Here is a 13175-nt window from a genome sequence, read left to right as displayed (position 1 = left end):
ATGATGCATTCGGCCTACCCTTTACCTGCGTTATCTTTTAAAATTCCTTTGGCGATAACATGAGGTTGATAAAATCCTTTCCAATTCATAGATGAGGACACTGAAGCTCAGAGAAGTTAGGCAACTTGTCCACCACTGCATAGTTAATGCGAGGTGGGGATTCGAGACCAAGTCTGTGTGCAGGGGCCCAGCTCTTCCCCTGGGAGGAAGAGACTGCCTTCCAGCTAGATGGCAGGCAGGATGCCGGGGCTGCACGCTCCCTAAGCTGTCACTTGCGCAGCTCTTCCGGGAGCACAGTTCTGCTTTGAGGCCTGCTGCTGTGACAACCACTGCCGCTAAAATTCATTTAACAGCACGTGAACATTTTGGCAGCTTATCAGAAAGTTATCAATTCTTTACTTCATTTCAAAAAACAGTGGAATAGATTCAAAATTATCTAAATAAAACTCATAAGCCACACAAGGTTCCAACTTTTCGAACCTTTATTTAGTAGCTTCATCTTGCAAGGTGAATAGGTGATAGGCCTATCGGTTTGGGTAGAATGCTGTAAACCAGCTATGGTGACGGATCTCTCCATGGTTACCCACGTTTTCAAAACCATCAACTTCTACGTGGTCACCCTCTCAAATCCGCCCACCCTCCCCAGAGAATAAAAGAGTGAACAAGAGCCTCGCCCAAGAACGCAGTCTTACAGGTCTATTATTCTTCAACTTTTCACTTTCAATCAGGACATGCATTTGTTACTAAAAAACTGCTGAAAGCACAATTTCAGGGCATCCTCTGCATACGAATTAAACTGGATTCCCCTTTCCCTGGCTTTCACCCTTCCCCCTAGAAGTAACAAGAGGCCATTTTTCTGAAGGTCGTCTGAACAATTTCAAAGGATATAACAAATCAAAATGTTCCCTGCATCTGATATCAAACAGGGCTGATGCCAACACTTATTAGAGAAATCAGATTCAGCTCCCCACCCCCTCGACCCACATGCACACACACAGCCAACTTTGAAGTGGGAAGAATGCGGGGATCAGAAATTACCCTGGAGACAGCGCTGGCTGTCTTTGAAGGTTTCCTTTGATACCACCATTTCTTTTCCTCTCTTATGCTCGGAGGCTAAAAGCTGCCTTTTTTTATTGATATGGGGTAATTAATGAAGCTATAGCATTAACATAACCTAAATCCCCTAATAAGATAAATTCAACCGAGACACATATTTTTTCAGTTAAGTCTGACTGGTATAAAATCAGGACAATGGCCAGGTATTCATTTTCAATCCTGCCTTTTAACATGCTGAGTCATGGCTCTTTGCTACTCCCTGATTACAATGAATAAGTGGTTGGTAAGTACGAAAGCATTTTTGTTTTATTAGAGGAATCAGGCTATTGGTCCTTGGTATCAAAAATATGCATTGCAGGTAAAGAGACAGGAGGCTAGGGTCATGGTGGTGGTTGTTACAGCAAAGTGATAGCCTTGCTGGGCTGGATTCTGATGGGGAAAAAACCTGCAAGGTCTGGAAATTAGGAGGGGTGCTGGGCCACTACAGCAGCAATAAGGATAATGAAACTTTCGAATGTGCTGGCTGCTTTGGGCTTGGAGGACACAGACAACCGCAGAGGCAGAAGTTAAGCCCATAGGAGGCTTCCTGAGCCACACCCAGGCCTCTGTGGCTGTGCTCCAGGAGACTGCAGCAAAACACCCTCCTGCAGCCACCTAGGCACCAACTCAGCAAATGCAGGGCTGCGTCCCGGGAGCAGCGACATCTCCAGCAACAACGTGCTCTTGCAGAACACATATCAGGCCCCAGTGGCTCCTTCCAGAAGCCACATTTCATTTGGGATGTGCCAGACAATTCAACACGTTAATTGCACTAATGCCTAGATTGTATATAAATAAAGTACACAGAGTACTCAAAATAGGGCACTAATAATGTCTGCATGGTTTATTTTTATCATTTGTGAAGTGCTCTGAAAAAAAGGGGCTAATCAAATTGGCTAGGATGAGATTCTGGGTGGAGCAGTCATTTGAAAGCTTCTCTGCCAAATGTGGTCAGTGTGTCCTTAAAGTAACAAAGGGGCCTGGTTCTTTCAGTCTTGCAATTTCCAGTTTTAGGGTCTCTGCTTACTGCTTGGGCCAATGCATACAGTTGTAAAGGGGGACACGAGGCTTCCTGTCCCACCACACTTCTGATGTCAACCAGGGCCCCAAATGCACAGCCATTTTCCTTAGGAGGAAGAGAGAAGCCGGGCTAATCTCTCCTCAGGAAGGCCCGAGGTCTCCCTTTACTCGTGTGTCTGTTTTTATCCTTTGACTTATTTACGACTTCAATTCCTGGCGCATCTTTTAGTCCCCATTTCTCATTTTTGATTCTCCACTTTGCATTCCAGCTTGAGCATTTTCATATCCCAAGTAGGCTTTTTCATCATCTCCTCCCAGACAGGACTGGGCTCCTACCATGCTCCTGGCACAGAAGTGCACCCTAGGGACAAAGAGTCACACGATGGAGCCTGTGCCCTTGAGGAGCTCCTGGCAGATGCAGGATTGAGATCCAGGCCTGTGTGGCTGTGGGCAACTTTACCATTCTAGCTCTCAGTCTCTCCATGTGTAAACTGAGTCTAAGGGCAGCCCCTACGTCATGACGCTGTGAGGAGGATTCCACAGTCACTGTGGGCAAAGTTCGCTTTGTGCAGCGCCTACCTGACCGATGTATGTTGGTACTGTTAGTATTTTTATTAATTGCAAGATGGACATGTAAATAATCATGATGCACTAATTCTAGTACTAGTAAAAGATTGTTCTGAATTCTATGGGTGTGTGGATAATGATGATTGTGCTGTAAGGAGAGGCAAACCAGGTCAGCCATCTCTAGAGCCCATGCTCATAAGCAAAGAGGCTCTTGGGAAAATGGAGACAGGATGGGAAGGAAGATGGCATTCAGCCAGTGTAAAGGGAAGAGTAAAACTTTGTCAGGTGGACTAGGAGGGATCCCAGGGCGAAAAGCACAGAACGTGTAAATATGTGAAAGAGTCTGGCATGTCCTGGGAGCTACAGGGAGTACATGAGTCTGGAGATAAGATGAGGTGTGTGTAGAGAATGATGCCAGATGAGGTCAGAAAGGAAGGCAGGGGCTACGCCATGAGGCATTTAGATGCCTTGCAGAGGAGTCTGGATTTTATTCTACAAGCCAGAGTTTTCAGAAGTATGTTCTACAAAATGGCAATGTCACAATATGTTCTAAGAATAAAGGAAGAAAAAAGAATTTGGTGGTCCAGTAAGTTCAGAAAATATTGCATACTCTCTACTCCCTTAAGATATTCATAAGGCACGTCAGCAAACTGGTTTCCACAGTAAAGAAACCCACTGAACGTTCTCTAACCCAGAGTTTCTCCAACTTGTTTGACCATGCATTGCTTTCTGCCTCACATCTATTAATATCCTACTTTCCTACTTTGGGGAGGACTGCTTTGGGCAAGGGGGAGATGGCGAAAAGAAAGAGAATCATCCGCTCGCATGTGTATTTTAGGAAGACAGCTCTGGAAGCCAAGTGAAGGACAGACTGTGAGGGAAGCAAGACTGGAGACTAGAAGTGAGGCGGTGCGTGCATTCTTCAGTGCAGAGATAATGAGAACCGGAGAGGAGCGAGAGGGGTGGAGAGCGATGGGGGGCCTGGTTTGAGAGTGACTTAAGAGGGAGAACTGCCAGTAATCACTGACAGCCTAGACCAGCGGGATGAAGGGAAGAAAGGTTTAACCAATTAGGTGGTGGTACTGTTAAACAAGATAAGGAAAAGAGGAGGGAAACTGAGTTTAGGGAGAGAGATGATGAGTTTTGTTTTGGACAGGCTAAACCTGAGGAACATGGGAAGAAGTCTGATCTAGAAACAAATCATGAGTGATCCTTGTGTGGGTGACATGGATGGGAATGGCCAAAGAGAATGCGCAGAGGGAGAAAAAACTCTGGGAAACTGGGAAGTCAAGGGTGAAGACAAGAAAGAAGGAAGTAACTGGAGCAGCTGAGGAGGGGCTATCAGAGGCATTTTGGAAGCGCCATACCTATGAGACTCTATACTCCAAGACCATTGTTTTAAGTGTAGAATAAAAATAGTACCAGTTATCATTTACTGAGTATCAACTAGATGGCAAAGTGCCAAGTGCTTTAAGTGTATTATTTTGCACACTTTCAGGAAGGGGCAATTAAATAGAATGTGAAAGTTACCATGCCAAGTAGGTAAATTTCCACTCCTCCTTACGATCTCAATTCAGAGCATGCTTCATTTGCACCCTAAGTTTGGTAACTCTAGTAGCACGGTCCTGATTATGACTCACCTTTCTACGTATTTGTTCTTCATCTCCAATTCGCTTCTAAGTCCTTGGCAAGCAAGCGTTATGTTTTGTACCAGGCGTGACTATGAAGTTGTCAACTTTGAAAAAACCCAACAAGAATGGCATCTCAAAATGCCACTGCCCGTGGTCTCTGCGAGGGTATACACTACCCTCAGTACTGCCTCTGCTGCTGACTGACAGTGTGGAACCTTCTGGAGCAGCTGTCAGAGTTTACAAATCAGACGCACAGACCATACCTGACTGATTACTCACTTTACACGCGTGCTCCAAAGACATTTGGTTTTTTCCAAAAAGAAAAAGTAAATACCCCTTCAGTGAATGATATGGTATCAACGAGGAAATTTATGAGAACTGGGCACAGTCCTTGGAGCAAGAGTAGCATCCCATGTAGACAACACTTGTGTGGAATGTGGAGTGCTGGGTTACTTGTTCAAAACACACATCTCATTATATCACGGGCCATGCTTCTTATGGAACGCCCTGCTATGTGCTAAGCCACAGTTACCACCTTTTTTTGAAGAACATTCTATTCTCATTATAATGTGGCTGTTGGGTGGTGAGTACCAGTATTCATGCTAACAAACTTTTACGTTTTAATGAGCCATGAGGGAAGGAAAGGCTCCCGATGGGGTGGGGAGACCAGGCTCCGCACTGAGAGTGGCCTGGCAGAGTATGGGGCATCTCAGGCGGGGTGCTCATTACACTCCGGTGCAAACACAAATGAAGGCTGTCAGCTCCCATCAGCATCCTCTGACGCTCTCTGTGGAGTCATACGGAGACTGTGCAGTCAAAAGGAATTAGGGGTTCACATGGGTGAACTTTCCATGAAAGAAGTCACCCGTGGAAATAACACGTCTTTTTCAACAGCAGTATTCAATATATGCTGCTGTGCACAGCAACTTCCTAAGGGTGACTTGTTAGTTTTGTGGAAAAAGAATGTCATCAGGTTGTGTCAAATAAACAGGAATTTTCCTCATGGTTCTAGGAAAAGCAAAATGCTGAACCCTGGGCTATTGAGGAGCTGTTTGACTTGGGGAAAAAAATCCATTTCTTCAGAAGACACATTTAATGAGGCAACTGGGGTCTAAGGTGATAAATTAGAAATTCAACTAAGGGCATCAGGCTTAGAGGAAAAAGCAGAAGCTTGATGAAAAATACAAGCAGAGAGAACGAAATGTTTTTTCATAAAGTGTTCACCCTCACACTGACAAATCTGTTTGTTGATCATTTCCGCTATGATTGCTAGTTTTTAATGTCATTCACCTGAGACTCGACTACATTTGCTCTGGGATACAGAAAATCAAGGAACACGCAAAACTCCAGAATGCTTACCTTGCCATCTTCGGTGTAGACATTCTCGTTATATCCCTTTACTATTGTTCGATCAATGAACAGGCTCCGCATGACGACGATCACTTTCAACACCTTTCCCAAGGTCACCTGCCAAACACATGTAAAGCTGACACTTGAGCATGCAAATCACACAACGTTGGGCAGGAGTGTGAGAAAAAATGACCACCTGGCTGATCCAGTGAGACTGGATTCACGGTGCTGGCCCTCTGGATCCTCCAGCACTGGAAAACGAACTCTCAGTAACAGCAAGTTCTTTCTGTAATCACTGAAAAATGTTTTGGGCCTCAACTTGTCTAACTTCCCTAAATTTATTTATATTTTTGGCTTACAAACTCTGAGGACAGGTTTTACATGTTTACTATCTGCTGGAAAAAGTAAAATCCTTCCCCTTCCCATTTTAAGATTTTCTTTTTCAAAGGCGAGGATCCTACAATTCTGGCAATTATAGGATTTAGTGAGCGTGCTGTTCCGTACTATGTCGTGGCCCTACGTAGACCTATGCAATATGTACAGAGTACAATATACAGAGCAAAGGCAGGTACCAAATGCCTCTTGGTTGAACTATCTATTTAAAGTAACTGGTAAAAGTGGAAAAGCAATATCAAATAAAGTCAGGAGGTAAAAGGAAGGTAGCTGAATTTTATCTCCAAAAAAGAAACATGATCCTGGAAATACATTTAAGTGCTTTTACTCTCAGAACCTAAGCACATATTATACATTAAAAAAAAAAAAAAATCCTAAAAAAAGTGCAGTTTCATGTATGCCAGGGTAAAAGGAACCTGCTGTGCTTGCTGGAATAGGCTCAGCACCAAGAATAGAAACAGCACCTTCCTTTCTTTAGGGACACTATGGTGTGGATATGGCTGTTTCCCCCCACCAAAACTCATGCTGAAATTTTATCCCCAGTGTGGTGTTGGGAGATGGAGCCTAGTCGGGGGTGTTCGGGTCAAGGAAGTGGATCCCTCAGAAATGGCTGGGTCCCTTCTTGAGGTACTGTGTCCCGGCTCTGGCGAGACTGGATCAGCTCCCTAGAGAGTGGGTTGTTATAAAGCCAGGACACCCCTCGGGTTTTGTCCTTCACATTTGTCGCCTCCCCTTAGACCTTCCACCATGTTGTGATGTTTGTGATGCAGTGCAACACAAAAGCCCTCACCAGCCGGTGAAGCAGATACGGGCTTCATGCTTCTTATACTTCCAGCCGGCAGAACTGTGAGCTTAATCTCTTTTCTTACAAATTACCCAGCTTCGGGTATTCTATTATAGCAACAATAAACAATATACGGATGAAGCCAAGGGGCTCACGTAACTCTTCTAAAACTTTGCTAAAGCTTTTCATTTTGTATATGAGACCCTGGACGCAGACCCCAGCCCGGGACCCACCCGCCCATCGTCCGAGTTGCTCTGATGAGGCTTTGATGTCACAGAATTTGCTGAAGGAAAGGCCTGCTGAGCTGCACAAGGCAAGAGCCTTAGCCCCAGACAGTAATCCTGATCCTTCAACTCCAACCTGCTGTCAGTTTCTGGGGATGCCACCTCCAATCACCCCTTCCTCATGTCCCTGTTCCTTGCAGTTTCCAACTGACCGTCCCCAATAACAACCTTCCTCTTTCCTTGATTAGTCCTGGGTTATCAGTGAACACCTCCAACATTTGATTCCTTCAATAATTTCAAGTGTTAGGTTGATAGCTCTATTTCTGTATACTTTAAATAGTACTGAATGCAAACATGGTAAGAAAAAACATGTATTTACATTTAAGGGAATGCTAATAAAGGCATCCTATTTCTGCATAACACTTTTAAATATTGTCACACCATGTAATGTTCAGTGGGTCTCTTTATTTTTTTATCATCCTATGTCCAATCAATGGGTTATTTTTTTGTGGAACTGAAAATCCCTATCTAAGGATGCCAATAAAACATGGAGGTAGGGTGAGTAACTCTGTCTTTAGTCAACATGGAGCCTATTGGAAGAAAGGGAGGGAGGGAGAGCAACTGAGTTACAGTTTTTGTGTGTGTGTGTGTGTGTGTGTGTTCTTATTTTTGAGACGAAGTCTCGCTCTTTCACCCAGGCTGGAGTGCAGTGGTGTGATCTCGGCTCACTGCAACGTTCATCTCCCGGGTTCAAGCGATTTTCCTGCTTCAGCCTTCCGAGTAGCTGGGATGACAGGCGAACACAACCACGTCTGGCTAATTTTTTTGTATTTTTAGTAGAGATGGGGTTTCACCATGTTGGCCAGGCTGGTCTCAAACTCCTGACCTCAAGTGATCTGTCTGCCTTGGCCTCCCAAAGTGCTGGGGTTATAGGCGTGACCCACCGCGCCCGGCCGAGTTTTGTAGTTACAGGCACTGAAATCAGTACCTTCTCACTAGGCTAAAGTGAATGTACGCCCAACACATTCTTCACAGGTCTCCTCTGGAAAGGCCACTGTTCGCAACTGCATGTTAACTTTCTTTGCTAATAAGCCTAGGTGACTAAGCAATTGTTTCCTGAAACACCAAAACCTGGCTGCCATTAATTAAATGATAAATTGCCTTTGTAATTTAAGTTTCTTAAGATGGATTTTAGAAATACACACTAATAACACTAGAAATTTTATATTCAAATTTTTTTGTATTAAAAGTTAATTTTGATATTTTAAAGTTAACTAATACTTTAAAAAGTTAAAAATATGTTTATTATGGAAAAATCTAAATGTAGAGAACAAAGGTTCTTCCTATCTTCTTGATAGTTGTTCCTGGTCTTGCGATAGAAACATAATCACTATTAACATTTTGGGGTACTTCCTTTCAATCTTTTTATTATCAAAGGCTTATGGTTTTTGAATTTCTAACATTGTTATAATGAAACTATCTATGTATATTTTCTCTTTTTTTTTCTGAAACAGAGTCTCACTCTGTTGCCCAGGCTGGAGTGCAGTGGCGCCATCTCAGCTCACTGAAACTTCTGCCTTCCGGGTTCAAGCGATTCTCCTGCCTCAGCCTCCTGAGTAGCTGGGATTACAGGCGTGTGCCACCACGCCCAGCTAATTTTTGTACTTTTAGTAGAGATGGGGTTTCACCATGTTGGCCAGGCTGGTTTTGAACTCCTGACCTCTTGATCTGCCCTCCTTAGCCTCCCAAAGTGTTGGGATTACAGGTGCGAGCCACCATGCCCAGCCATGTATATTTTCAAATCAAATTTTCCCTTAAAACTATGACAAGTATTGTTCCATACTGCTATATAGTCTTCAAAATCAGTGTTGCATTGCTGCATGACATTCTATTGAGAGGATATCCTATAATTTCTTTAACCATTCTCTTATTGGTGGACGTTCAGGTTACTTCCAAGTTTCCCCTAATATAAATATGGCCGCAGTGTATACTTTTGTTCACCACATTTGGAATTATTTCCCTAGATTTGCAAAGTTGTAATTACTGTGGCAAACAATACAAATATTTTAAGGCTTTGGATATAATCTGCCAAACTGCTAACCACAAGGGTTATGCCAACCAGAAAGGTACGAACACACCTATTTCATTCTGCTCTTGTCAGCGATGGGCACTGCTAAATCAAAACAAAACAAAGTAAAATCCAACAAACCCCTTCCCTGCCCAAAGTACCAACTTAATTGATTTTTAAAAACTTCTTATTATGGAAGATTTAAAAATATATACACGAGTAAATGAAATAGTACAAAGAACCCCATGAACCCATCCCAACTTCAACAATGACCAACTCTTGGCCAGTCTTGTCATCTCCACCTCCACCTCCTTTTCCCTCCCTAAGTTACTCTTCTGAAACAAATAACAGCATGGTACCACTTCATCTGTAAATATTTCAGTACATATTTCTCAAAGGGCTCCAAACGCACAAAAGCAGAAACACGACACCCACATCTATAGTAACGCTCCAATATTATCAAGCATCCAGTTCAGTGTTCAGATTTCCAACACCTTCGTAAATGACACTTTATTACAAGTCTGCTCGTATCAGGATCCAAATATGGCCCACACAATGTGGCTGGCTGACATGTCTCATAAGTCTTTCCCAAACTAAAGAGATGCCCTCCCAACCCCGTGCCCCCATTTTATCTGCTGAAGAAACTGGGTTATCTCCTACGGAGTTTTCCACAGTCTGGATTTTGCTGATGGCATCCCAGTGGTATACTTTAACATGCTCCTCCTTCCTCTGTGTTGCCTGCAAATTGATAATAAGATGAGGTGCAGGTTTGATTTTTTTTTTTTTTTTTTTTTTTTGCAAGATGACTTCTGGGGCTGTAGTAGTTTATGGATAGTCAGTATGAAAAGTCTTGCACTGGCTTACTTTTAGGATCTTCTGAATCCATAAAGCTCTATGAAGTTTGTCAATTCTTATTTATTTATTTATTATTTTTGAGATGGAGTCTTGCTCTGTCACCCAGGCTGGAGTGCAGTGGCATGATCTTGACTCACTGCAACCTCCACCTCCTGGGTTCAAGTGATTCTCCTGCCTCAGCCTCCCAAGTACAAGCGCATGCCACCATGCCTGGCTAACTTTTGTATTTTTTTAGGGTTTCACCATGTTGACCAGGCTGGTCTCGAACTCCTGACCTCAGGTGATCCACCTGCCTCGGCCTCCCAGAGTGCTGGAATTATAGGCATGAGCCACTGCACCTGCCCAATTCTTATTTCTTATAGAGCCAAAAAAGATCCTGGTGCTCATCTAAGTTGAACAGGCATTGAATTATGGCTTGATGGATTTTTTTTTTTTTGAGACAGTCTCACTGTCTCCCAGGTTGGAGTGCAGTGGCACCATCTTGTCTAGTGCAACCTCTGCCTTCCAGGTTCAAGTGATTTCTCCTGCCTCAGCCTCTCTCGTTGCTGGGATTACAGGCGTGTGCCACCATGCCCGGCTAATTTTCATAGTTTTAGTAGAGACGGAGTTTCACTATGCTGGCCAGGTTGGTTTTGAACTCCTGACCTCAAATGATCCTCCCACCTCGGCCTCCCAAAGTGCTGGGATTACAGGCATGAGCCACTATGCCTGGCCTGGATTTTTAACATGGTCATAATATACCCAATTTTGAAGCCTAACATTTTGAGGCTTTGGAATCAGGTCTCGGCTCTGCTGTTGGAAAGCCTGGCCTAGCTACCTACCTACTCTGAACATCTAAATGGAGAAAATGGCATTCCCGTCTCAGATGACTGTGAGGAGTCAGTGAGACAATGCACAGGTGGAGAGGACAGCACAGGGAGTGCTCAGTAGCAGCTACTGTTACTTGGCCCAAACCCCTGTTTGGACTCAATGGAGGTGAAATGGTTTGAAGCCAGTTAACATCAAAGCTGGAACCAGAACTGCTGCTGTAGCCAAGTCAGTGAACTGGCTGACCTGGCCCTTATGTTAATTTCCCTTCCTGCTGTCACTCTTGGGGCTACAGGAAGCTGAGAGGGGGTGACAGCTGTGCTGGACTTGAAGGATGAATAAGACTGTGGGGTCTGCTGAGTGACCACTGAGCAGAAAGTGCCTGCAAGCCTGAGGGTCAGGCAGCCAGACCTCCTGGTGGTGGCCATTTGGTGTGCAGGTCAATTGCTCCTACTCTCCAGCACTGGGCTTCAGGCCCTCATTCTCCACTTGCAGGCAGTGTGACCCAGGGCAACTCAGACAACCTCTGGTGCCTGTTTACTCAGCTGTGAAATATGGTGGGACCTTTTGAGGAAACTGAAGGAGGCGAGACCATGTAAAACTTGGGCCCAGGGGCACGGTGCACAGCAAAGCTCAATGGCTGTTAGCATCCTTTCTCTTTGGAGTGTGGTGCGGCAGGAAGGGTAACAGAACAGGAGCCCTCCTGGCTCTGCCATCGCGATGGAGCCTGGTGTGCGTTCTCCAGCAGTCCTCCCAGCCCTCACATCCCTCTACGATGATTCCGATTCTCATGTATCTGGCATGTGCCAGTTTCTAACGTATCCGGATGCACCAGGTTGTAGTGACCTTGAACTTTTTGATAGACTGATAAGGCGATGCGGCACATACAGGCCAATGGGCATCTTTCCACAAACTAGCCAACGCTGGTCACAGTCAGCAGCAAAACGCCCACCGACGGGGCTACAGGTCGGCTCTTGGCAACTGCTATAGGATACCACTAATAAAAGCTAATGCCATCTGGTAATGAAGCGAGCTTGCTGTTGCCAAGGTAACACTTTTCTATACCAAGCAGCACATTTCCAAAGAGCTCGCTCACTACTCATGGTAGAGAGTCAGGGGAGGCACTATGTTTCCTGTGCAGGCATCAAGGTGCACTTGAAGAAGAAGCCCAGCCCGCCTCCCATCCGGCCATCGCCTCCCTGAAATGTATTTAGAAAAGCTGCCCCTGCCTAGCCCCCCCATCAGGTCAGCTGTACTCTGGGCAGCGGGGGCTGAAACTGGTGGTCTTCTCTATCTGCTTTTCCAGCAATCGCCTGCCAAGCTGTATTCCATGAAGAGAATTTCTAGTCCACTGTGGCAAGGCAAGTCACAAGACAGGAAAGGAAAAGTGGGAGGAAAGTAGAAAAAGTATTTAGTTCAGCTCTGCCAACTGATGTCTAACGAAAACCTAACAAATCTGGTGGTGGAAATGATATCTCTACTGCCTGACCATGTGAGCTGAGAAGGTGAGAGGTCACTTAAAATGTTCTTCCCCTAGAACTCGTGTAGGGGAGCTTTGAAACTGAGCGGTATCTGTGTCTAGTATCGGGGGGGGTGAGCTGACCAAAAGGTTACCTGCACGAGGAACCCGGGGCCAGGTGGCATCCCCAACCTGGCAGAAAGCACGTGTGTGGGGGGTGAAGGGGGGTAGTTCAGGGGTTTGTCAGTTACACACATGGTGGCATGTCTAAGCCCTGCTTTGGGGAGGGGAGTGTGTTATTAAAATTAAAAAGAAGCCAACTATTTCTGTAAAACCATCCATGAATGTTATTTTCTGTATACAAAATAAAAGTCTGATATGTAAGTGCCCTTAAGGGGTCTGTTGTAATTTAAATGATGTTTTTCCAAGTATAGCAGAAAGAAAGAGGGAGAGGGAGGGAGGGAGAGAAAAAAAGGTAAGAGAGAAGGAGGGAGGGAGAGAGAAGAGACAGACACAGAGGAGGAGAGGGGAGACACAAGGAGAGATGGGGAGAGACGAGAGAGATAGGAGAGATGACGAGAGACAGGCGAGATGGGGAGAGAGAATGAGGGAGGGAGAAGGGGGAAGGAGGGGAGAGAAGGAGGAAGGGTGGAAAGGAAGGGCAGGCGGGCACTCCTAAAGGAGATTTAGGAAGCGTTTCCCTTCATACAATACTGAGAACCTTTCTCTTTGTATGAATTCCAGACAAAGAACAGGCTAAGGTGAGTGAGTGCAGTGAGCAGTGTCCTGCTGAAGAAATGTCTGTACTGTGTGCAACACTGGGCAAGGACACTGCTTCACAGAATCACAGAACTGCAGGGCTGGAAAGGATGTAAACAATCATTATCTCTAGCTCTCCCATTTCTAAAGAAGTAAACTGAGG

General features: G+C 44.9%; 1 protein-coding gene across 1 annotated transcript in view; it reads right to left on the bottom strand.

Annotated features, from left to right (window-relative positions):
- Positions 1-13175, bottom strand: part of MED27 (mediator complex subunit 27) — a 215464-nt gene that overhangs the window by 28167 nt on the left and 174122 nt on the right. The window contains exon 5 of the mRNA XM_023216909.1: positions 5673-5780. Within this exon, the coding sequence (XP_023072677.1) occupies positions 5673-5780 (108 nt within the window). The remainder of the gene's footprint in view (positions 1-5672; positions 5781-13175) is intronic.

This window comes from Piliocolobus tephrosceles, chromosome 14 (assembly GCF_002776525.5).
Source record: "Piliocolobus tephrosceles isolate RC106 chromosome 14, ASM277652v3, whole genome shotgun sequence".
In the NCBI taxonomy this organism is placed as follows: domain Eukaryota; kingdom Metazoa; phylum Chordata; class Mammalia; order Primates; family Cercopithecidae; genus Piliocolobus; species Piliocolobus tephrosceles.
This window is presented reverse-complemented; position numbering and strand designations above follow the sequence as displayed.